A 26680-nucleotide genomic window follows, 5' to 3' on the forward strand; every position below is an offset into this window, starting at 1 on the left:
TAGGGGGAAAAAGTCAAGAAAATAATCCCATTTAGAGTAGTATCAAAAAGCATTAAACACTTAGGAATACATTTAACCAAGGAGATGAAAGATTTGAACACTGAAAACTACACAACATTGACAAAAGAAATTGAAGCTGACACAAATAAGTAGAAAGATATCCTATGTTCATGGATTGGAAGAATTAATGTTAAAATGTCCATATTACCCAAAGTGATCAATGCAATCCATATAAGAATTCCAATCACATGTTTCCATAGAAACAAAAAAATCCTAAAATGTGTATGTAACTACAAAGACACCAAAGGGGGGAAAAATAAGCTAGAGGCATTACATTACCTAATTTCAAATTATATCACAAAACTATAGCAATCAAAACAACATGGTACTGGCATAAAACCAGACACATAGAAAAATAGAACACGGAGCCCAGAAATAATCTCACATATATATAGTCACGAATCTTTGACAAAAGCATCAACAATACACAATGGGGTAAGAATAATCTCTTCAGAAAATTTGGTGCCAAGAAAACTGGATATCTACATGCAAAAGAATGAAATTGTTCCCTTATCTTACATATGTGAAAAATCAATTCAAAATGCATTAAAGTCTCAAACATAAGACCTAAACTGTAAAGCTACTAGAAGAAAACCTAGGAGAAATCCTCCTTGATGTTGTACTTGGCAGTAATTTTTTGAATATCACACCAAAGACACAGACAATGAAAGCAAAAATAAAGAAGTGGGCCTACATCGAAGTAAAAAGTTTCTGCACAGTGAAAGAATCAATCAACAAAATGCAAAGGCAACACATGGAATGGGAGAAAATATTTGCAAACTATATATCTGGTAAGGGGCTAATATCCAAAATATAAAAGGAACTCATACAACTCAAGAGCAAAAAAAAAAAAAAAAAAAAATTGAAAACGGGCAGAGGATCTGAATAGACATTTTTTCAAATAAAACATGCAAATGGTCAACAGCTGTATGAAAAACTGGTCAGCATCCACTAAACGTCACAACCACAAGGAGACATCACCTCACACATGTTACGGTGGCCATTATCAAAAAGTCAAAAAATCTCAAATATTGGCAAGGATGCAGAGAAAAGGGAATTCTGTACACTATTGGTGGGAGTGTAAATTATTACAGCCATTATGGAAAACAGTATGCGGTTCCTCAAGAAACCTAAAAATAAAACCTAAAATAAAAATTGTATAATCCAACAATTTCACTTCTGAGGATATATCCAAAGGAAATAAAATCAGCATCTCAAAGAGATACCTACACTCCCATGTTCATTGCACCGTTATTCACAACAGCCAATGGAATAGGATATGGAAATAACCTAAGTATTTGTCAATGGATAAATGGGTAAGGAAAATGTGGTATATATACAATAAATTATTATTCTGCCTTTAAAAAGAAGGAAATCCTGTCATTTGTAAGCACACTGATAAACCTAGAGGACATTAAGCTAAGTGAAATAAGCCAGACACAGAAAGCCAAATGCTGCATGATCTCACTTAAATAAAAAATCTAAGATGGAATCTAAAAAAGCTGAATCCATAGAAACAGTAGAATTGAGGTTGTCAGGGTCTGGGAATCTAAAATTCTAAAATCTGAAAAAGTCAAACTCATAGAATGTGGAATCTAAAAATGTTGAACTTACAGAGGCAGAGTAGAATAGTGGTTGCCGCCAGGGAGGCAGGTGAGCAACGGCAAAACGTTGGTCAAAGGGTACAAGCTCTCAAAAAGCTCTAGAGATCTAATGTCCAACATGGTGGCTACAGTTAATAATAATGTATCGCGTACTTGAAATTTGCTGAGAGTAGATCTTAAGTAGATCTTGCACACACCCCCATTCCCCCACCAAAAAACAAGGTAACTATGTGAAGTAAGGAATAGGTTGTTAATTAGATGGGGGAATTATTTCATAAAGCATATGTTTATTAAAACATCACATTGTATATCTTAAATATATACAATTTTTGTCAGTTATACCTCAATAAGGACGGGGGAGAGAATTTTATAGCTATCCACTATTAAAGAAAATACTTTTCATAGAAATTTCTGTAGGAAAAATTTGTTATTATGAATCTGAATTTCTCTAGCCTGTAACTTTCATTTTCCTTTTGAAATGATAGTTCTTTATAACGCAATTGTTAAAAACTGAAGGTTGGTTACTTGGAAACCCAGTTATTGAGTTTTTTTATGCTGTCTGAAATTTAAGGTACCTCAGCATAGATAATGTGATATGTAGGTGTCTGTTTAAATTAGTGTTAATCTATATCCAAGAAAATGCTTAACATTCAGTACACTCTAAACTCACACTTGAAAGGTGGGTTGCATATGAAAGATGCTGTACTCTGGATAATTCTGCCAGAGCTTAAAAACTTGCTATCTGAATCTGCACTTAAAGAATTTCAGAAGAGATAATATAAGACCATTTTCAATAGTGAAATGAATGATATGCCTCCACTCTTGGATGAACAGAAGTATGAGAAATGAAGAACGTGGCAGCTTAACACCTTGGGAAAAGACTCCTAAAATTTAGAACCCTATCTTGCATTCCTCCCCTTAATGAAGGGTTTTCTTGTCTGACACCATTAGAAAGTTAGCTGATCTTTCAGTCAGAACACTTTCTCATTTTTCCTGGGAATTAGCCTTTCAGGCAAAGTGGCTACTAGAGTTCCTAGATGATCAGAGTATCAGGACTACACTGAGCTTACAGAGCAAGAAGTATGACTGTTTGGGAGTCTGCTTGTAATGGGTATTTGTACACCTCTTGATCTGAGACTTTCATGAGAGGTTGTAGAAAGATGTACACCTCAGTAACTATACACACTGTTTTGCCCAGGAGGGTCCCAGTTTGCACTTACTGTCCAGTCTTTGTTTTTAATAACACCACTTTTCACTTCTAAAAGTTTCCAAGTTTGAATGTTAAATTATAAGGATACTCTTTTGTGGTATTTTAAAACATATGTCCACAAATTATTTGCTATTTCTCCCTCAAGAGAAGGACCCTAATTCCTCACCTCTTGAGTATAGGCTGGACTTAGTGACCGACTTCTAAGGAATCAAATAAGGCAGAAGTGATGCTATATGACTTTGGCCCTTGTCCTAAAAGATCCCCTTGCTTTTTTAGTATTTTTAGTAGAGATGGGGTTTCACCGTGTTAGCCAGGATGGTCTCGACCTCCTGACCTCGTGATCCATCCACCTCAGCCTCCCAAAGTGCTGGGATTACAGGTGTGAGCCACCACGCCCAGCCTAAGATCCCCTTGCTTTTTTTAGGGGGGACCACTCACTGGGGGGAGACCAGCTGCCATGTTGTGAGAACACCCAAGTAGGCCTAAGATAGGCCCACATGGCAAGGACCTGAGGTCTCCTGCCAACAGCCAAGTCAAGCAGGCCATTTTGGATGTGGATTCTCCCACCCCAGTCAAACCTTCAGAGACCACAGCCCCAAATGACAGCTTAACTACAGCTTCATGAGAGACCCTGAGCTAGAACCACCTAACTAAGCCATTCTCAGATTCCTAATTTTCAGAAACTGAAAGAATGTAAATATTTGCTCAGCACTGCTAAGTTCTGAAGTATTATGCAGCAAAATAGAATACAACTACCTATAGCTTTCACACAGTTCTCATCTTTAGACTTTATTGATATTTACTACGACAAATGAAAATGACCAAATTGCCATAGGTCTGGCTGAGCCCCAAACCCTCTCAGTATGTTCATATTTCGGCATGGCAAAGCAAAAATTAACCATTAAATTACACCCAATAGTAGTAATAGCTATCACTTTTTGGGCATTTAGAGTTTCTTAGAAACTTTGCTAGGATTTTGTATAGATTTACCTGATATACTTCTCACAATAAGCCCTATGAAAGGTATTCCCAACTTCATTTTGTAAGCAAGAAATCTGAGATTCAGGTAAGGCAGGCTCCAAAAGTTCCCACAGCCATTCATTGGTGGAACCAGCTCTCCACCCAGGTCTATCTGACTCCAAAGTTCACACTCTTCACCAAACTTAAAACTACACACTACTGTCTTTCAACAAAGAATCCAAAAAAAAAAAAAAAAGAACAGAAATTTTAGTGAAAGACAATGAATAAATGCAGAGAAACTCTGTCTGAAAAAGAAAATATGTAAGGTTTTATATGCTGTTGTTAAACCGTATTTTTTTCAAAGCAAATAATACATTCATATCGTTCAAAAGACACAAAAGATATTTTGACAAGATAGCACTCACCTTTGCCCCCAGCCACCTGGTGACCCCCTTCCTGAAGGCAATGAATATTGTTTCTTGCATATCTTTCCAAATATATTCTATGTGTATAGAAGACCATGCCTACATATACTCCCCACCACTACCATTCTTTCTTACGCCAGTGATAGCAAAGACTGTACATTGTTTGGTACCTTTTTTTTTTTTTTTTTTTTTACGAAGAAGTATTTTATTATTTTGCTGCAAAGCTGTTGCTTCACTGTATAAAAATAGCACCAGCAAATGCAGTGTATCGCAAAATTAAGATAGTGGTGTTCCTCATCTGACACTGTACAAGCAACAAAACCTCTTCACTTCCAGTTATTTCCAATGGAAAGATCATTAAGTATTTCATCCCAAATCCAGGTATGGATACATGCAAGTTACAATATATAAGGCTTAAGAATAACAATGTTATCTTTGAATTATGTAATTTTTATAACTAGTTTTTACCATGGATAATTTCATGAATTCTGAACACTAGAGCCTAGTCTAAAAATTATAGGATATTGTGAAAAAGACGCATATTATATTTATCTATAATCATTAGAAAGTTAAAGGGCATTTTCTTTCATTAGCAGTGTTAATAGTAGTTTTTTTTTCCCCCATCAGTAATACTAAAAGTTGCTATTCTAAGTCTTGTATCCACCACTAATTTAAGACAACTCTGGTGGCTTGCGTTATTTCATACTAGTTTACTTAGGAGTTCCATTTTCACTCCTCAATAGATTTTATGTATTTCTCATACACTTCTTCACTCATAAGTTCATCTAGTTCTGAAGGGTTACTCAGTGTCATCTTGATCAGCCAACCATCTTCATAACAAGATTTGTTTACAAGTCCTGGATTTTCTGCAAGAGCTTCATTAATTTCAGTTACTTCTCCTGATAAAGGAGAATAGAGTTCACTAGCAGCTTTCACACTTTCCAAAGCACCAAACTCATCTTGTTTGTTCAATTTTGTCCCAACTTCAGGCAGACTACAGTAAACAACATCTCCCAACGCTTCCTGTGCAAAATTGCTGATTCCCACTGTTCCAATGCCATTTTCTGTTGTTACCCATTCGTGTTTCTCTGTGAATTTACGCACCGAGGGCAGAGCGGGTCCAGTGCGCAGCGTACGGACGGCGCCCACCCCCAGCTGCCAGGGCCTCGGCGGGCAGGGCGAGGCGGGTGACGGGACCCCGCGCAGGGTGCAGAGCAGGGCCCGCACGCTCCGCACCACTCGCAGCGCCACGTTCGCAGGGGTGCGGGGGTCGCAGCGCTTGTTTGGTACCTTTTTTTAACGTAAGAATGAATTTTGGATGTCATTAAGAATCAGTGAATAACAAAGTATCCTCACTTTTTTTTTTTTTTTTTCTTTGAGATGGAGTCTTGCTCTGTCACCCAGGCTGGAGTGCAGTGGTGCGTTATCAGCTCACTACAAGCTCAGCCTCCCGGGTTCACACCATTCTCCTGCCTCAGCCTCCTCAGTAGCTGGGACTACAGGCGCCCGCCACCATGCCCGGGTAATTTTTTGTATTTTTAGTAGACACAGGGTTTCACCGTGTTAGCCAGGGTGGTCTCGATCTCCTGACCTCATGATCCGCCTGCCTCAACCTCCCAAAGTGCTGGGATTACAGGTGTGAGCCACCACGCCTGGCCCTCACTTTTTTTTTTTTTTTTTACAGCTGCATTATATTCTATTGAATTGTATAACATAATTTATGTAATGACTACCCTTTTAATAATGATTTTAGTTATTTGCAATCCTGTTATTTCAAAACAAAATGCTGTGACGACTAACTTTCCCCATATATCATCTCTAAATGCAAGTTCTCAGCCTCATAGCCTACACTGACTTGCTGAAGGTTCAGTCCTGAGGCATTATGGACTAAATTATTTACTAGCTGAACATTAAAACTATAAGTACTGTGTTGTGATTTTTATTGTTATAGTTTCTAATTTGGTCTTGAGGTCTCTGTGGAGAATGGCCATAAGCCAAGATGGCCGCTTGCTAGGAGAGCCCTGGTTCAAGTGTGTTGGTCATGAGATAAAATGAGAGGGTGAAACCAAATTGCATGAAACAGAAGAAATGTATGACTTACATATCCCAGAGAGGTTAGGGGTCCCGATGGGAGGCCACAGAAGTCTGGAGGCAACAGGGAGCTCAACCACCAAGCGGGGAGCGAGAGAGGAGAGAGCACATGTGGGACGAGGCTTTCATTAAGGCCCATTAGCCTTCCTGAGGGGGTTGTGAATTGTCTGGTTTAAAGAAAACACAGATGAAGGGGGAACTTATTAACTCTGGTGTGGGCCATTAGGTTTTATCATGGCCAGCAGCTGTGGGATGAGGAACAAGTGGGCTATATTGTAAACAACCACACAGGGTCGAATGCGACGGGGTACTACTGAGTTCCAGTAACTTGTGTTAGGTCTAAAATGGATGCCCAGGCAGCAACTCCATTAAATACATTTATGACAGTACTGAAACTACTGGTTTCCTTTTCTACTATTCTGAGAATGGGATGAGGGCAAAAGAGCACATTTTCGTATTTCTTATCTTAAACAAGTGAATAGGCATTTATCTTCTAACCCACTTTATCAGAAAACAGCTGATGAAATGATTTGAATTTGGCAGGCTTATCAGTTCAGTTTTCAATACATTCTCATTTGTCTGTGCAACCAAGGAAATGGTGGCTGCTTTTTAATATAAATACCTTTGTATTTTCCTCAAACTTCCCCCATGTTCTCTTCTTGGAATTCCTACCTGCTTCCGTCCTGCTCCTCCTGTAAATATGCAATTATTTAGGCCTGAAAGCTGGAATTCACCTGTTTCCTCTTTTTTGCTCTCCCCCGTATTGTAGGGGCAATCATCAGAAGAGCCAGAAGTGACCTCGAAATTCTCATTCTTGGTTGCCAGGACAATGGGCCAGCTGGGATGGGAGGCTCCTTCTCACAGTATGAGAGGCTGCACTCACACCAGCTGCTCAAGTGACCAGCCCCCTTCCCAACCCGTCCCTCCTACTCCACACAATCTCCCATAATCTCAAGGTTGCCACATGCTGCATGACTAGCAGACTAGCATTCCTAGACAAAGTCTGTAAACTGCAGCCTCCAGCAGCGTGTCTCTCCCTGCAACAGATATCAAGGGGTTAGTTTCCACTATTGGAATAGAGACCCTCGCTGCACATCCAGCAGGGCGCCCTGCCCCAGCATGCTTCCCTGTGGGATGACGGGAGAATGGAGAAGACCTGCGGTCTCTTCCCTCGATAATTCTTCCAGTTTCCCAATAATTTAGCCCAATAATTCGTCCCTTTTTCCAATAAAGCCTCCTGCTAAACACATGCGGTGTGGCATTGTGGAACTCGTCCTGCCCCTGAAATGAGATAAATGAGATAAAAAGAGACCCATCTTGCCTAGCATATGACCAGTCAGTCTCCAAATACTCCTAATCCTGGAGCGACTGGTTTACTCAATGATGGACTTTGTAGATAAGGCAAAGTGCAGCATTTTTGTTTCTCATCTCTCCCCCTTAAACCTGCCCTGCAGATCCATTCTAAGCCAGCCCTGGAAGAACTGTCAGGCAAGGAATATAACCTTTCTGGTCACTGTCACACAATACACAGTCCATTCTAGCTGACCTGGCTGAGGGGATGAGGAATTACAAGAGCAGTCAAAGTCACCAGAGTCAGAGCCACCTCTGCCAACCACCCTCCTGCGGCATGCATAGGGGAACTTCCAGCAGCACCACATCTTGGAACAAAGAGTAGATGTCCAACTTACCAGAGGGCAACATCCTACCAAAATCCCAAGGCGAACAGAGAGATACAAGGGGTGAGAAGCAGCCTCCTTTATTGGATAAAACCAAGCTTTTCATACCCGACCATGTCAACATGAGTAACTAATCAAAATAATTAGAAGGTGCTTACAGCTGAATGCTGATCAAGCCTTCTTCCTGTTGGTGAGCAGAAATAGTATGGTGAGCATTTCCACACTGGTTTCCAAGGTGTATAAAAATGACAAGAATGAAGATGGATTCCTGTAAATGGTATATGACTCTCCGGAGACATTTGGAATGAAATTTCTATTTAAGACTGGCAAGACACATCTATTCTAGAATTTTTAAAATACTTAACATGGAAGAAAAGGGATGCTACCAGCTGAGATGGATCCATTCATTCAATCACAGGTCATCAAAACAGTAGCGTTTCCACCTAGGAGTTGTAGAAAAGCAGAAACACTTAGCTCCAGATGAGTACATTCAGCTTTGGAAAGCTATATTATTTAACCTACGCTTTAGAAATTTAAAAACAAAATACTTTGCATTTGAAGTTGCCAATAAAAGAGACTTTCAAGTTACTTTAATGTTTTTTTCCCCAATATGAATTTGCAATTCAAGCAGTAGCTTAAAATCATTCAGAGAGACTTTTTCTCTTTAGTTTCACAGAATCTGCCAACTTGTTTTAAAACCAGAGAAATCTCCATAAGAGGATCTTTAGGTACAAGTTTTCAAGAATAGCCCCCCCAAAACTCATTGCCATAACAGTTACTGCAAAGCAGGATACTTGGGGGTATATTTAATAAAAAACAAAACAAAAACAAAAAAAAACCTGACTCTGAATTGCTGTTCAAGATTTCTGATTTTTTATGGGAAGTATACCAAAGGTCAACTTTCTTGCAGTGTTAACAAGTTTTTACCTGGTTTGCTTCTAGACCATTACACACAGGGAAATAACAAAATCAAACCACTGCTTAATAGGAACCTTGAATAATTGATTGTTTTGGTCTGGCTTCTAAAACGGTCCCAGAGGGATTTAAAAAAAGTGGCATTTCTTTTATTTTGGATTTCCTCCAATCTAGGAATTCAAACTAGTTCTTCATTTGGTAAGTAAAGAAGCAGTTGTGATCAGCTACATTCTTTGGGACAGTGGTAGAAACTATAGAATATAAAAACTAAAAGCATGACAATTCAAATGTATTCCCTTCTACCTTTTGGCTTAAAGCTATACATGATTCATGTTATGTGTTAAGTTTAATAAAAGATGTTATTAAAAATTTCTCACATTTTTAAGAGTACTTCAGTTATCACTGTTAGGTGAAACAAGTCATCACAATTTCCCCACTCTAAGTGCACGTCAATTGTGAAGAAAATGTAGCCTAAGGAGACATATGTTCTTTACAAATACAAGGTTGGAAGTTAAACATCTTCAAAGTTCAATCTAGAATAAATGACTTGATGCTTCTCGCTACTTACATGGAAGTTGCATGGGATTTACTCTTTATGATTTCCTGGGAGTATCAGATAGACCACAGTTATGTCATTGTAGACTGTAGAGGTAGCAGGTCAAAGTTCATCCTTCTGTGTTTGAATGTGTCTGAAATACCTGTACCTGTTAGTAAAAGTTATTTAATGGAGGGAAAAAGTCAATTTCACTGCATATGGACCCTCAACTGATTATAAAAGGATCTCTAGCTTCTGTCACCTACTCTTCCCACTGCATGCATCTGTCCACAGGGCTAATTTTTAATGTGTATGTTTTTATATTATGTAAATTCTTTCAGCCTGTCTAGTTTAGATTGTATACATCATTATATTTGGCATTCTTACCACTCCTGTGTGATCCATAAGATTCCTATAAGAAATACTGCTTTACAAAAAACACCATGCTTTACAAAAAATGCCATGCTTTACAAAAATCACACATTAGTGGGTGGTCACTTTATTTATAGAATTATTAAAGCAAGTACTTTTTTCCTTTCTTTTTTTTTGAGACGGAGTCTCGCTCTGTCACCCAGGCTGGAGTGCAGTGGCGCGATCTCGGCTCACTGCAAGCTCCGCCTCCTGGGTTCGAGCCATTCTGCTGCTTCAGCCTCCCGAGTAGCTGGGACTACAGGCGCCTGCCACCACGCCTGGCTAATTTTTTGTATTTTTTTTTTTAGTAGAGATGGGGCTTCACCATGTTAGCCAGGATGGTCTCGATCTCCTGACCTTGTGATCTGCCCACCTCGGCCTTCCAAAGTGCTGGGATTACAGGCGTGAGCCACCGTGCCCGGCCAAAGCAAGTACTTTTTAATGAACTATATCACATATTAGTGGGCAGTCATTTTATTTATAGAATCGTTAAAGCAAGTGCGTTTTTAATGAACTAAAGTGAGTAAGACACAACTAAAAACTAGTTTTAAAAGGCACTTGCTTTAAAGATTTAAAAATTTTAAAAACTAAAGTGCAGTCCAGTTTTAAAAACTAAAGTTTTTAGTGAAACTCAAAAGTCTCATTCAATTTATAACTTTTCCTCTTCCCTAGATCAGGCCTACTTCAGGCTGAGAAATGTGTGGCAAAATATTCTTTAGTTTTAGAATCCTTTCTTTAGTATTGTTCTACCACCTCCCTTCTATTTGGATACTGCTTTGGGCCCCTACAAGGGTACAGCAACAGAAGACTGGCAATTAGAGAGAATGGGCATAAAATATTTAACTTTCTTGAAAGGTGTAGCTATAATCTTTGTTGATATTCCTGGGGTATGATGAAAGCAAGAGCCTCCTTGGTACTTTGAGACACCTGTGGTGTGATGGTGGCATGAAGAGAAGCTTGGCCCTCTTGGCCAAGGTGAAATCTACACACAGGGCACCATCAAAAATGCCACAAAGTCATCTCTTCCCTTATTTCCTGGCCTCCAAGTCATTCTGCACATTGTCACCCAGTAGTCTTCTAAAAATCAGCTCTCACCTTAGTATCACTCTCCCAAGCCCTAGACATACAGGCTATTGTTACAATTTCCCCGAAAATTCAAGATACCATTCTCTGAAGCCCCAACTCTGAGGTAATTGCTTCTCCTAAAATAAATACAATGCATGTTTTTTTTCCTTATAGAGTCATTGATTAGTTATTATAGAAAATTGGGAAAATATAGAAAAGTAGAAAAAACTCATATCGCCACCATTGTTTCATGTTTTGGTGTATTTCTGTCCAGATTTGAAAAAGCAGCTTTACTTTTGTTTGCTTAGGTTTGCTACTTTAAAGAGGACTATGAAACAGAGAGGGTAATATATTTGTAATTTTGCATCTGGCTTTTTTGACATAATGTTTTAACGTAAATATTTTCCTACATTAATACAAAGTCTTTGTACACATCTACTGGGTGATGTTTAACTTTTTTGTATTTCAAGCCCAGAATGCCCTTTTATATATATACATATATACTTTTAGTTTTGGGAACCTTATGCAGAACGTGCAGGTTTGTTATATAGGTATACATGTGCCATGGTTGTTTGCTGCACCCATTAACCCATCATCTATGTGAGGTATTTCTCCTAATGCTATCCCTCCCCTAGGCCCCCACCCCCCGACAGGCCCCAGTGTGTGGTGTTCCCCTCCCTGTGTCCATGTGTTCTCATTGTTCAACTCCCACTTATGAGTGAGAACATGTGGTGTTTGGTTTTCTGTTCCTGTGTTAGTTTGCTAAGAATGATGGTTTCCAGCTTCATCCATGTCCCTGCAAAGGACATGAACTCATCCCTTTTTATGGCTACATAGTATTCCATGGTGTATATATGCCACACTTTCTTTATCCAGTCTATCACTGATGGGCATTTGGATTCATTCCAAGTCTTGGCTATCGTGAACAGCACCGCAATAAACATATGTGTGCATGTGTCTTCATAGTAGAATGGTTTATAATCCTTTGGGTATATACCCAGTAATGGGATTTCTGGGTCAAATGATATTTCTGGTTCTAGACCCTTGAGGAATCGCCACACTGTCTTCCACATGGTTGAACTAATTTACACTCCCACCTACAGTGTAAAAGCATTCCTATTTCTCCACATCCTCCCCAGCATCAGTAGTTTTCTGACTTTTTAATGATTGCCATTCTAACTGGCATGAGTTGGTATCTTATTGTGGTTTTGATTTGCATTTCTCTAATGACCAGTGACGATGAGCTTTTTTTCATATGTTTGTTGGCCACATAAATGTCTTCTTTTGAGAAGTGTCTGTTGATTTCCTTCACCCACTTTTTGATGGTGTTGTTTGTTTTTTTCTTGTAAATTTGTTTAAGTTCCTTGTAGATTCTGGATATTAGCTCTTTGTCAGATGGATAGATTGCAAAAATTTTCTGTTTGTCAGATGGATAGATTGCAAAAAAATTCTGTAGGTTGCCTGTTCACTCTGATGATAGTTTCTTTTGCTGTGCAGAAGCTCTTTAGTTTAATTAGATCCCATTCACCAATTTTGGCTTTTGTTGCCATTGCTTTTGGTGTTTTAGTCATGAAGACTTTCCCCATGCCTATGTCCTGAATAATATTGCCTAGGTTTTCTTCTAGGGTTTTTATGGTTTTAGGTCTTACATTTAAGTCTTTAATCCATCTTGAGTTAATTTTTGTATAATGTGTAAGGAAGGGGTCCAGTTTCAGTTTTCCCCATATCGCTAGCCAGTTTTCCCAGCACCATTTATTAAATAGGGAATCCTTTCCCCATTGCTTGTTTTTGTCAGGTTTGTCAAAAATCAGATGGTTGTAGATGTGTGGCATTATTTCTGAGGCTTCTGTTCTGTTCCATTGGTCTATATATCTGTTTTGGAACCAGTACCATGCTGTTTGGGTTACTGTAGTCTTGTAGTATAGTTTGAAGTCAGGTAGTGTGATGCCTCCAGCTATGTTCTTTTTGCTATAGGGGCTCTTTTTTGGTTCCGTATGAAATTTAAAGTAGTTTTTTATAATTATATCTGTTTTGGTACCAGTACCATGCTGTTTGGGTTATTGTAGCTTTGTAGTAGAGTTTGAAGTCAGGTAGTGTGATGCCTCCAGCTTTGTTCTTTTTGCTATATGGGCTCTTTTTTGGTTCCACGTATGAAATTTAAAGTAGTTTTTTTCTAATTCTATGAAGAAAGTCAATGGTAGCTTGATGGGGACAGCATTGAATCTATAAATTACTTTGGGCAGTATGGCCATTTTCATGATATTGATTCTTCCTATCCATAAGCATGGAATGTTTTTCCATTTGTTTGTATCCTCTCTTATTTCCTTGAGCAGTGGTTTTTAGTTCTTCTTGAAGAGGTCCTTGACATGCCTTGTAAATTGTATTCCTAGGTATTTTATTCACTTTGTAGCAATTGTGAATGAGAGTTCATTCATGATTTGGCTCTCTGTTTGACTATTATTGGCATATAGGAATGCTTGCGATTTTTACACATTGATTTTGTATCCTGAGACTTTGTTGAAGGTGCTTATCAACTTAAGAAGATTTTGGGCTGAGACAACGGTGTTTTCTAAATATACAACCATGTCATCTGCAAACAGAGACAATTTGACTTCCTCTCTTCCTATTTGAATACCCTTTATTTCTTTCTCTTGCCTGATGGCCCTAGCCAGAACTTCCAATACCATGTTGAATAGGGGTGGTGAGAGAAGGCATCCTTGTCTTGTGCTGGTTTTCAAAGGGAATGCTTCCAGCTTTTGCCCATTCAGTATGATATTGGCTGTAAGTTTGTTATAAATAGCTCTTATTATTTTGAGATACGTTCCATCAATACCTAGTTTATTGAGAGTTTTTAGCATGAAGGGGTGTTGAATTTTATCAAAGGCCTTTTCTGCATCTATTGAGATAATCATGTGGTTTTTGTCATTGGTTCTGTTTACATGATAAATTACCTTTATTGATTTGCGTATGTTGAACCAGCCTTGCATCGTAGGGATGAAGCCAACTGATCGTGGTGGATAAGCTTTTTGATGTGCTGCTGGATTCAGTTTGCCAGTATTTTATTGAGGATTTTCCCATAGATGTTCATTAGGGATATTAGCCTGAAATTTTCTTTTTTTGTTGTGACTCTACCATGTTTTGGTATCAGGATGATGCTGGCCTCATAAAATGAGTTAGGGAGGAGTGCCTCTTTTTCTATTGTTTGGAATAGTTTCAGAAGGAATGGTACCAGCTCCTCTGTCTACTTCTGATAGAATTCAGCTGTGAATCTGTCTGGTCCTGGGCCTTTTTTTGGTTGGTAGGCTATTAATTACCGCTTCAATTTCAGAACTTGTTATTTATCTATTCAGGGATTCGACTTCTTCTTGGTTTAGTCTTGGGAGGGTTTATGTGTCCAGGAATTTATCCATTTCTTCTAGATTTTCTAGTTTATTTGCATAGAGGTGTTTATAGTATTCTCTGACAGTAGTTTGTATTTCTGTAGGATCAGTGCCATGTTTCTTGGAGGCTTTGCTCATTCCTTTTCATTCTTTTTCTCTAACTTCGTCTTCACACTTTATTTCATTAAGTTGATCTTCAATCTCTGATATCCTTTTTCCACTTGATCGCCTCGGCTATTGATGCTTGTTTATGCTTCGCAAAGTTCTCGTGCTGTTTTTCAGCTCCATCAGGTCATTTATGTTCTTCTCTAAACTGGTTATTCTAGTTAGCAATTCCTGTAACCTTTTTTCAGTGTTCTTAGCTTCCTTGCATTGGGTTAGAACATGCTCATTTAGCTCAGAGGAGTTTATTTCCCACCTTCTGAAGCCTACTTCTGTCAATTCATCAAACTCATTTTCCGTCCAGTTTTGTTCCCTTGCTGGTGAGGAGCTGTGATCCTTTGGAGGAGAAGAGACGTTCTGGTTTTTTGGAATTGTCAGTCTTTTTATGCTGGTTTTTCCTCATCTTCATGGATTTATCTACCTTTGGTTTTTGATGCTGGTGACTTTCAGATGGGGTTTCTGTGTGGACGTCCTTTTTGTTGATGTTGATGCTATTCCTTTGTTAGTTAGTTTTCCTTCTAACAGGCCCCTCTGCTGCAGGTCTGCTGGAGTTTGCTGGAGGTCCACTCCCGACCCTGTTTGCCTGGGTATCACCAACAGAGGCTGTAGAATAGCAAAGATTGCTGCCTATTCCTTCCTCTGGAAGCCTTGTCCCAGAGGGGCACCTGCCAGATGCCAGCCAGAGCTCTCCTGTTATGATGTGTCCGTCGACCCCTGCAGGGAGGTGTCTCCCAGCCAGAAGGCATGGGGGTTAGGGACCCACTTGAGGAGGCTGTCTGTCCATTAGCAGTGCTCAAGCGCTGTGTTGGGAGGTCCACGGCTCTCTTCAGAGCTGACAGCCAGGAACACTTGAGTCTGCTGAAGCTGCGTCCACAGCCACCCCTTCCCCCAGGTGCTCTGTCCCAGTGAGATGGGAGTTTTATCTATAAGCCCCTGACTGGGGCTGCTGCCTTTCTTTCAGAGATGCCCTCCCAAGAGAGGAGGAATCTAGAGACTCGGTCTGGCTACAGCAGCTTTGCCAAGCTGCAGTGGGCTCTGCCCACTTTGGACTTCCTGGTGGCTTTGTTTACTGAGGGGAAAACCGCCTACTCCAGCCTCAGTAATGGTGGATGCCCCTCCCCACACCAAGCTCAAGCATCCCAGGTTGACTTCAGACTGCTGTGCTGGCAGCGATAATTTCAGGCCAGTGGATCTTAGCTTGCTGGGCTCTGTGGGGGTGGGATCCACTGAGCAAGACCACTTGGCTCCCTGGCTACAGCCCCCTTTTGATGGGAGTGTACGCTTCTGTCTCACTGGCATTCCAGATGCCACTGGGGTATGAAAAAAAACTCCTTCGGCTAGCTTGGTGTCTGCCCAAATGGCCACACAGTTTTGTGCTTGAAACCCAGGGCCCTCGTGGCATAGGCACCCAAGGGAATCTCCTGGTCTGCGGGTTGTGAAGACCGTGGGAAAAGTGTAGTATCTGGGCCAGAGTGCACTGTTCCTCATGGCACAGCCCTCACAGCTTCCCTTAGCTAGGGGAAGGAGTTCCTCGACCCCTTGTACTTCCCAGGTGAGGCAACACCCCACCCTGCTGCTCACCCTCTGTGGGCTGCACCCACTGTCTAACCAGTCCCAATGAGATGAACCAGGTACCTCAGTTGTAAATGCACAAATTACCCACCTTCTGCATTGATCTCACTGGGAGCTGCAGACCAGAACTGTTCCTATTCGGCCATCTTGCCCAAGTCCAGTCCCTTTACTTTAAGTTTATGAGCGTCCTTATGTGTTAGGTGAGTCTTTTGGAGGCAGCAGGTGGTTGGTGAATTCTTATCCATTTTGCCATTCTGTATCTTTTTTTTTTTTTCTTTTTTTTTTTTTCTTGATCATTCTTGGGTGTTTCTCGCAGAGGGGGATTTGGCAGGGTCATAGGACAATAGTGGAGGGAAGGTCAGCAGATAAACAAGTGAACAAAGGTCTCTGGTTTTCCTAGGCAGAGGACCCTGCGGCCTTCCGCAGTGTTTGTGTCCCTGGGTACTTGAGATTAGGGAGTGGTGATGACTCTTAACGAGCATGCTGCCTTCAAGCATCTGTTTAACAAAGCACATCTTGCACCGCCCTTAATCCATTTAACCCTGAGTGGACACAGCACATGTTTCAGGGAGCACAGGGTTGGGGGTAAGGTCACAGATCAACAGGATCCCAAGGCAGAAGAATTTTTCTTAGTACAGAACAAAATGAAAAGTCTCCCATGTCTACTTCTTTCTACACAGACACGGCAACCATCCGATTTCTCAATCTTTTCCCCACCTTCCCCCCCTTCTATTCCACAAAACCGCTATTGTCATCATGGCCCGTTCTCAATGAGCTGCTGGGCGCACCTCCCTGACGGGGTGGTGGCCGGGCAGAGGGGCTCCTCACCTCCCAGTAGGGGTGGCCGGGCAGAGGCGCCCCTCACCTCCCGGACGGGGCGGCTGGCAGGGCGGGGGGCTGACCCCCCCACCTCCCTCCCGGACGGGGCGGCTGTCCGGGCAGAGGGGCTCCTCACTTCCCAGTAGGGGCAGCTGGGCAGAGGCGCCCCTCACCTCCCGGATGGGGCGGCTGGCAGGGCGGGGGGCTGACCCCCCCACCTCCCTCCCGGACGGGGCGGCTGGCCGGGCGGGGGGCTGACCCCCCCACCTCCTTCCCGGACGGGGCGGCTGGCCCCGGGCGGGGGGCTGACCCCCCCACCTCCCTCCCGGATGGGGCGGCTGGCCGGGCAGAGGGGCTCCTCACTTCTCAGTAGGGGTGGCTGGGCAGAGGCGCCCCTCACCTCCCAGACGGGGTGGCTGGCCGGGCGGGGGGCTGACCCCCCCACCTCCCTCCTGAATGGGGCGGCTGGCCGGGTGGGGGGCTGACCCTCCCACCTCCCTCCCGGACGGGGCGGCTGGCCTGGCGGGGGCTGACCCCCACCTCCCTCCCGGACGGGGCGGCTGGCCGGGTGTGGGGCTGACCCTCCCACCTCCCTCCCGGACGGGGCGGCTGGCCTGGCGGGGGCTGACCCCCACCTCCCTCCCGGACGGGGTGGCTGCCGGGCGGAGACGCTCCTCACTTCCCAGACGGGGTGGCTGCCAGGTGGAGGGGCTCCTCACTTCTCAGACGGTGCGGCTGCCGGGCGGAGGGGCTCCTCACTTTTCAGACGGGGCGGCCGGGCAGAGACGCTCCTCACCTCCCAGATGGGGTCGCGGCTGGGCAGAGACGCTCCTCACCTCCCAGACGGGGTCACGGCCGGGTAGAGGCGCTCCTCACATCCCAGACGGGGCGGCGGGGCAGAGGTGCTCCCCACATCTCAGACGATGGGCAGCCGGGCAGAGACGCTCCTCACTTCCTAGATGGGATGGCGGCCGGGCAGAGACGCTCCTCACTTTCCAGACTGGGCAGCCAGGCAGAGGGGCTCCTCACGTCCCAGATGATGGGTGGTCAGGCAGAGATGCTCCTCACTTCCCAGACGGGGTGGTGGCCGGGCAGAGGCTGCACTCCCGGCACTTTGGGAGGCCAAGGCAGGCGGCCATAAAACAGGGACCTCTGACGCTTCACATTATCAGGTAAGAAATGTTTCTTGCCCAGCAGCCCCCAGAGGATGAACAGCTCCCTCCACCTTTTACTTTTATCCAGCATTTCTTAGCTGGGTTGGCAAACTGGATATTTATGCACCTCCATTTCACAATCCATCTCCACCGATTATTCCTCCATTCTGTATCTTTTAAGTGGAGCATTTAGGGCATTTACATTCAATGTTAGTATTGAGATGTGAGGTACCATTCTATTCATCATGGTGTTTGTTGCCTGTATAACTTGGTTTTTTAAAAATTGTATTCTTGTTTTATAGATCATGTGAAATTTGTGCTTTAAAGAGGTTCTGTTTTGATGTGTTTCCAGAATTTATTTCAAGATTTAGAGCTCCTTTTGGCAGTTCTTATAGTGCTGGATTGGTACTGGCCAATTCTCTCAGCATTTATTTGACTGTATCTTTCCTTCATTTACAAAGCTTAGTTTCACTGAATACAAAATTCTTTGCTGATAATTGTTTTGTTTAAAGAGGCTGAAGATAAGGCCCCAATCCCTTTTTGTAGGGTTTCTGCTGAGAACTCTGCTGTTAATCTGATCGATTTTCCTTTATAAGTTACCTGGTGATTTTGCCTCATAGCTGTTAAGATTCTTTCCTTCATCTCAACGTTAAGTAACCTGATGACATTGTGCCTAGGTGATTACTTTTTTGTGATGAATTTCCTAGGTGTTCTTTGAGCTTCTTATATTTGGATATCTAGGTCTCTGGCAAGGCCTGGGAAGTTTTTCTTGATTATTCCCCCAAATTTGTTTTCCAAATTTTAGATTTCTCTTCTTCCTCAAGAATGCTGATTATTCTTAGGTTTGGTCATTTAACATAATCCCAGACTTCTTGGAGGCTTTGTTCATATTTTCTAATTTTTTTTTCTTTGTTGGATTGGGTTAATTTAGAGACCTTGTCTTCAAGCTCTGAAGTTCTTTATTCTGCTTGTTTGATTCTAGTGCTAAGACCTTCCAGAGCATTTTGCATTTCTATAAGTCCATCCATTGTTTCCTGAGGTTTTGATTGTTTTTTATTTATGCTATCTATTTAATTGAAAATTTCTCTCCTCATGTCTTGTATCATTTTTTTGACTTCCTTAAATTGGGCTTTGCCTTTCCCTGGTGCCTCCCTGATTAGTTCAATAACTAACCTCCTTTTTCAGGTAAATCAGGAATTTCTTCTTGGTTTGAATCCATTGCCAGTGAGCTAGTGTGACTTTTTGGGGGTGTTAAAGATGCTTGTTTTGTCACATTACCAGAGTTTGTTTTCTGGTTCTTTCTCATTTGGGTAGCCTCTGTCAGAGGAAGATCTGGGGCTCAAGGCTGTTGTTCAGATTTTTCTGTCCCATGGGGTGTTCCCATGATGTAGTACTCTCCTCCTTTTCTTAAGGATGTGGCTTCCTGAGAGCTGAGCTGTTCTGATTGTTATGTCTCTTCTGGACCTAGCCACCCAGCAAGTTCACCAGGCTCTGGGCTGGTACTGAAGTTTGTCTGCACAGAATCCTGTGATGTGAATCATCTGTGGGTCTCTCAGCCGAGGATACCAGCACCTTCTCTGGTGGAAGTGGCAAGGGAGTGAAATGGACTCTGTGAGGGTCCTTAACTTTTTGGTTGCTTAATGCACCATTTTTGTTCTGGTTGGCCTCCTGCTGGGAGGTAGTGCTTTCAAGACAGCATCAGCCATGATAGTATGGGAAGGAACAGGTGGTGTGTGGGGTCCTAGAACTCCCAAGAGTATATGCCCTTTGTCTTCAGCTACCAGGGTGTGTAGGGAAGGACCATTAGGTGGGCGCAGGTCTAGGCGTGGCTGCCTCTACTGTGTCATGCAGGTTGTCAGGAAAGTCGGGGAAAGCTGGCAGTCACAGGCCTCACCTAGCTCCCACTCAATCCAAGGGGCTAGTCTCACTCCCACCATGTGCCTGCCCCCCACCCCCAATAGCAACAAGTCTGTTTCCAGGCAGTGGGCAAGCAGGGCTGAGAACTTGCCCCAGGATACCTGCCTCCCAGCTGCAAAAGCAAGTAGGGCTTTTGTGCTTCCCCTACCTGTGGATTCTGCACACCGGATTCATACCCTCCCCCTAGGTTCTGGCCAGAAGACTTCTCAATGGCTTCAAATTGTTACAAAGTTCAGCTGGAGGTTTCCTTCTTCCTGTTCCCTTTTCCCAGTGCCTCTGGCAGCCTGCCTCAAGGACCCCTGTGAGGCAAGGCAGAAATGACTTGCTAGGGCACCCAGCGAGCCCACAGGGCTTTTCCCGCTGCTTCTTCTACCCCTGTATTTTGCTCAGCTCTCTAAATTGACTCAGCTCCAGGTAAGGTCAGAATCTTCTCCTGTGACCTAGAGTTTCAGGTTTCCCAGTGAGGGTGTGTGTTCGGAGCGGATGATTCCCCTTTCCTACTTTCACAGTTTGGGCACTCACAGTATTTGGGGTGTCTCCCGGGTCCTGCAGGAGCAATTCGCTTCCTTCAGAGGGTCTGTGGGTTCTCTCAGCTTTCCCGATTTATTCCTGCAGTCATTCTGGAGCAGAAGTTCACAACGCGAGCCTCCACATGCTGCTCTGTCCATCCGAGTGGTAGCTGCAATTCCTACTTCCACATTCTCACTTGTCAGATCAAAACTTTTCTTGGGGATCCATAGTTTAGCAGAGCAACAGAACTGGAAACCACTTCTCTGATTTCCAAACTGTATTTCTCCTCTTTCTTGTATTCAAGCTTAAAATAAAATTAATTTTTCAGTCATTCATTCACAGTTGAGCACTTTATAAGAAAGTTCTTAGTAAGCATCTATTGTATTATCCCTAGAAGGACAAATTATGTTATGCTTACACAAAACTTTTTTTTAGAGATGGCAGAATGGGGGGAACAGCTGATGGTAGAGTATAATCCCAGAATAAATCACCATGCCCCCTTTTTTCTGGGACTCTGATCATTGGATTTCCACTAGTAGCGGAAAATTATTAAATGATCTGTTCTATGCCAGCTTGGGGAGAGACAGACTCTGGGGAATCCTAGTCTAAAAAGTGAAAAGGGCAGTTCTTGACTAAGTCATTTGGCCTATCCCAGGTCCCGCGCCAGCTTCCCTTCTACACGTATGTGAGATTGATGGTGTAGGTAAACAGCAATCATCATATCCTAACCTGCATGTCTACTTAGGATTCGGCCTGGAATCCAGGAATCACAGAAGAAAGGTAGCTATTGTACCACTCTGTGCCTCCTAGCAGGCCTGGGCATGTGCCTAGTGGCCTGTGGGTAATTATTACTCTTTCATGGAGGTGCTAATGTAAACCCTTCTCATTGCCTGGCAGTCAGGCTTTCCTTGGAATCCAGTGGTCAGGAGGAACTGACACTCATGGAAGATGGCCACACCGGGAGGTAGAATACTGAATTGGAGTCACTGCATTCTCAGGGCCTTCATTTCCTTACTTCTAAAAAGAAGAGTCTCCTTGGACTCTTTTATCTTAGCTCATGTAGTCACGAGGAACAAATTTCTGAAGCACTTATCTTAAGAGGGGGGTTAATATATAGCTAGACAGAAACTGGAGGTAGAAAGTCGGAGAGTGTGGCGCAACTTCAGGAACCATCCTCAGCATCTATGGCTGTATCTCCGTCTCTGTCACTGCGTTGGTCTCCTCTCTCTCTCTCTCCTCCAGCTTCCAGGGCTGCCCCCTGCATCTCTTCTGTGCTCAGATAACTCCTGCTTGAACATGGCTTTCAGTTGCCCTGGCCCTGATTCCAGTACACTGCTTTGTTTTACTTTGAACTCCACTCACCAACTGATTAGTTCTCTGTGTGTTTCTTAGTTCCTATTTCCAAGAAAAAACTTTGATTGACCCAATGCTGGGGGTTGAATTGCATCCTTCAAAAAGATACGTTTAAGTCCTAACCCACAGTACTTGTATGTGTGACCTTATTTGGAAACAGAATATTTGCAGATATAATGAAGATCAGGTCATACTAGATAGATTAGAGTGGGCCCTAAATCTAATAAAACTGATGTCCTTATAAGAAGAGGTCAAATTTTGACACAGAAAAAAAGATGCATAAGGAAAATGCCACGTGACAGCAGAAACAGAGATTGGAGTGACGCATTTAAAAGCCAAGGAAAAAGAATGATTGTTGGCAAACACCAGACACTGAAAGAGGCAAGGAAAGAATCTTCCCTAGAATGTTTTGAGAGAGGATGGTCCTGCTAATACCTCGATTTCAGACTTCTGGCTTCCAGAACTCTAAGAGAATAAATTTCTGTCATTCTAAGCCCCCCAGTTTGTGGCCATTTGTTACATCAGTCCTAGGAAATTAATACATGCAGCTTATCTTTCGGTGTCAGGCCAGCCTGGGAACTTGGTCACATAGGGTTGGACACTCACTCTTTACCCACTCAGACATGGCCAAGAGCGTTAGGGCAGTGTTTTCCAATCAGGGCCACTTAGGCAGCAATGCTGTAAACAGAGCAGTTTCCTTAGAAAGAGGCCTGAGTGTGGGTAAATGTTTGTTGGTGTCATCTCTCCATTAGCAACAAGGTGGCTTTTGAGTTACCTTTCATTTCTGCCCAGGACCGTATGCCATCTCTGGCTGTTTCCCATGCCAAGGAACATTTTTGTTAGCCAAAGCATTGTTTTAAATATTAATTATTTTCTCACCTGTGATTCCTCAGAGAGTTTCTTGGAACAAAAGGCTTGTTGGCTACTGTCCAGGCCTATTCTAGTCCACAGGTGAGCCCAGTGGCAGTGACACCCACACCAGGCAGCTGCATGAGGAAGAATAGTTCTGGGCCAGCCTTGGAGGCATATTCACCTGGCACAGCCAGAGACAACTACATCTTAAGGAGAAATAATGATTTTACACAGAAAATTAAATAGAGCCAACATTCATGCCAAGTGAGGTAAAGAAATGAAGAGAAGACGGTCCATGGCCTAAGGGTTTGAGAGCTTGATGGACCCAGATGCCAAGAATGAGGAAGACAACAGTTTAAAACCAAGACTATAAATTATGAGCATATGCATTATTTTCTCTTTCTGCCTAAATGGTGTGTGATTCCAGGGTGGATCTTGTGTATCTCAGCACAGAGTAGACAGCCTAAGACTCTATTCCTATAGATGCTTTCCTTTTTTGTGGGGGATTTAACTTCTTCTTAATGAATTAATCATTTTGGTATATTAGAACTATATTTATGATGGTAGTCCTGAATATTTGTATCTTTTTTTAATTGATACATAATAATTGTACCTATTTATGGGGTACATGTGATATTTTGATACATGGAAACCATATACAATGATCAAATCACGCTAATTAGGATATCTATTCCCTCAAACATTTGTGATTTCTTTGTGTTGGGAATATTTCAAATCCATAATAATAATTAATAATAAATTATTGTTAACTATAGTCATCCTACTGTGCAATAGAACACCTGAACTTATTCCTCCTATCTATAACTTTGTACCTGTTGACTAACCTCTCCTCATCCTCCCTGCCCCCATCCTCCCCAGGCTCTGGTAGACACTACTGTATTCTCTACTTCTATGAGATCAGCTTTTTTAGATTCCACATATGAGTGAGAACATGCAATATTTATCTTTCTGTACCTGGCTTATTTTACATAATGACCTCCAGTTCCATTCTTGTTGCTGCAAATGACAGCAGCAAGGATTTTATTCTTTTTTTGTGGCTCAATAGTATTCCATTGTGTATATATAACATATTTCCTTTATCTTTTCATCTATTGATGGACACAAGTTGATTCCATATCTTAGCTATTGTGAATAGTGCTGCAATAAACATGTAGTTCTGAATATATATTCAAAAAACTAATTATTAATTTAGGAACAGAATCATAGACTATAAGGAATTGGCAAGGTTTCCTAGGGTTTTGTTTTGCCACTTATCTAGATATATGCTTTCTTGTGAATTTAAATATTTTGTTTTCATCAATGTAAAAGTCACCTATGTAGTGTAGAGATTCAGGATGAAATCTTATTTTAAACATTTTTTAGGGTCTGATGCCAATAGTGATTTAGAATTCGGTTTTTTTCAACCAAATCTCTGCTGAAGTTCTGTCCCTCTTAGTGCATTTTTTTTTTCTTTCCCAGAAACTCCAGCTTTGCTAAGACTTAGAATTGTCACTTCTTCAGGAAAGCATTGTTTTTCCTCACCCTGGTTCCTCTATTTAAACAACACTCTGTGAAATCTGTCAAATTATAGGAATACCTTCCATTGCCTGCTCATACACTCACGAGAAAACCTTGGGAAAGATTCCTACCTGGAGCCAAAGACTCCTTGGCACTCACTTTCAGTGACAATTTGTTTATCTGGAAAGCAGGTGGCATTAACCTACCTCTAATTATTGTCTGTGATTCTTAAGCAGGTACCACAAGATCTCTCTACCACCTCCTAGAGATAGCCACATATCTACAAAAGATGGGAGATGGTAGATCTGCAAATTTCCTGTTAAGTCCCACTACTTACAAAGAGTCCTTGCTTCCTTTCAATGTTTTAACTTTTAAAATATGGGAAAACTGGCTATATGTTGCCCGATAGATTTGCATGATTATGGCCCTTTGGGGAAGGTAATAAGAATGATTGCAGCATTTTTCTTTCTGCCCTCACCTCCCATGTAAACTTGGTTATGCCCACAGAGATTTGACTATGAGTGGAGGACAACTGTGGCACTTGGGGTTATGAAAATCCATTGTTGACTGTTAGGCTTGAGCGGCATGTATAAGCCCATGTCTAGGATCTGGCCCATCACTGCACTGACTATAATTCTGCTTCCAGTCTACAGAACCTGAGGGTGGCAGATGATAGCAGGTGTGTTCCATCATTGGCACCCACACTCCACACCCTCCACAGGCTCTGCACCCGTGTCAGTCAGTACTCTAGCTATAGCTGTACCTATTTTTTCCAAGGGCTTTTGAGACCAGTGACCCACAATACCAGTAAGCCCTTCTGATGGAGGTCCTCTCTTGTCTTTGATTTCGTCATCATACTCTCTTGGATTGATTAAATGAGCAAAGGACATTCCTTGCATGGATGAAACTGGTCCTCTAGCTTTGCCCATGGGTTCTTCTCCTATCCTCCTTATTAGTGGTGGCATGTGGAAAGAAAAGGTGCAGTTAACATTGAATGAGATGATATTCTAGAAACATAGCAATTACAGCTCAAAGAGTTCTAGAGAAGACATGATTGGAAGACATGTTGTTCTACATTTATGGTATAAAATTCCAAGTGATAAATTTAACATAACCAGAAAATGAGTTTTCATTCACTTTTTTTCCGCATAATATGGGTAAGACTTGCACCTGTGGTCATTATCAACAAAGCATGTTAACCTTTAAGAGAGACTTTCAAAGCCAATATTCATGGGCAGCATGATGGATGATGACATGTCATGAGTAATGATGTAACCAATATTACATCAGTGGTACCAGGAAACTGCAGGAGCAAGAATATCTATGAATCTGTATTTGCTTCAATACAAACAAATTCTGAAGAGCCATAGCATTGTAAGAAATTAGCCAGTAGTGGTGCAGGTGACAGTAAAGAACACAAAGAGATGGTTCCTGGACCTGAACAGGTAGAGACATTACAATAAATATTTTTGTGTGCTGATTGAACAATAAACAAATCTGATAGTATCTCTTTTCTACCTATTACTTTAAATCTTCATTGATAGATAAATAACTACCTCACATAGGTCCATGAATTTTATAATATATTTTTAATCAAATTGCTTATATAGACTGGACCTTGTAAAAAAATTTTTGCCTAGGGCCTCACACACCCTGTCTTCATTCATTTTTCTTGAGAGAAAGAAGTGGAACATCTGCTTTCTAGGAGTAATTCTTTGGCTATGACCTTGATCTCATACCATCCCTTTACTCATTTTGTGTGTGTGTGTGTGTGTGTGTGTGTGTGTGTGTGTGTGTGTATGCTTGGTCTCTCCCTCTCTATTGCTTCTTTTCCTCTTACATTTATGCAAATTCTCCTTTTTTTCTTGACCTTCCGATTTCAGTGAGCCACCATAAAATGCTCTTTCTTTTCACTATCACACTTATTAAAAGAATAATTCACAGCTTCTTCACCCATCTGTATTAAGTTCCTGTAATCACAGGTTCTACCTCCATTAATGACCCATTTTCCCTTTCTCTCTTTAGGCTCTTTTCATGTGTGTTCTTTTATTTACACTTAATTCAGCATTGACCTCTTTTCTGAACACATTCTGAAGATATGCATTTCCACCTGCCAACTTGACAGCTCTACCCTTATGATCTCATGATTTATTTAAGCTAAACAAACTTAAAATTAAATCTACCATTGAGCTCCATTTCTTATTACTCCCATCTCCCACCCTCACCTAAAATGCTACTTCTGGCTTTCTTATTTTGATGGAGGTTATGGATTTCTTGGGAGCATTTTTTCTACCTCCCTTTTGAGAGCTTTTTTTGTATATGTTTTAGTACTCATTTACTACTCTTCTTTTGCTCTGTTCTTCACCAAGATGGCTGGCTGATAATATTGATCATACATTAATCATCATTTCTGCTTTCTGTATTAGAGATAACTGTGATACAGGAAAAGTTTCCATTGAATTCTGAGATATGTCTTAAGGAAAACTCATTT

The 26680-nt window shown here is 41.9% G+C and overlaps 1 protein-coding gene across 1 annotated transcript; it reads right to left on the reverse strand.

Moving 5' to 3' along the window:
• Nucleotides 1-4427: 4427 nt before the first annotated feature.
• On the reverse strand, nt 4428-25118 carry LOC100978633 (glycine cleavage system H protein, mitochondrial-like). Its single transcript, XM_055115277.1, has 2 exons — nt 24936-25118; nt 4428-5549 (listed from the first exon to the last, which is right to left on the reverse strand). The coding sequence occupies exons 1-2, from the start codon at nt 25116-25118 to the stop codon at nt 4989-4991; spliced, it is 744 nt and encodes a 247-aa protein (XP_054971252.1). The 3' UTR covers nt 4428-4988.
• Nucleotides 25119-26680: the final 1562 nt, after the last annotated feature.

This window comes from Pan paniscus, chromosome 6 (genome assembly GCF_029289425.2).
Source record: "Pan paniscus chromosome 6, NHGRI_mPanPan1-v2.0_pri, whole genome shotgun sequence".
Taxonomy (NCBI): Eukaryota; Metazoa; Chordata; class Mammalia; order Primates; family Hominidae; genus Pan; species Pan paniscus.

Bases quoted from the DNA above. Each gene is read 5' to 3' on its own strand.
- LOC100978633 (XM_055115277.1), bottom strand. From the start codon at position 25,118: ATGGGCAAAGCTAGAGGACCAGTTTCATCCATGCAAGGAATGTCCTTT. The intron at 5,550-24,935 runs GTACTGACTGAC...CGTTAAAAAAAG, and splicing joins TAGGTACAGCTATAGCTAGA to GTACCAAACAAGCGCTGCGA.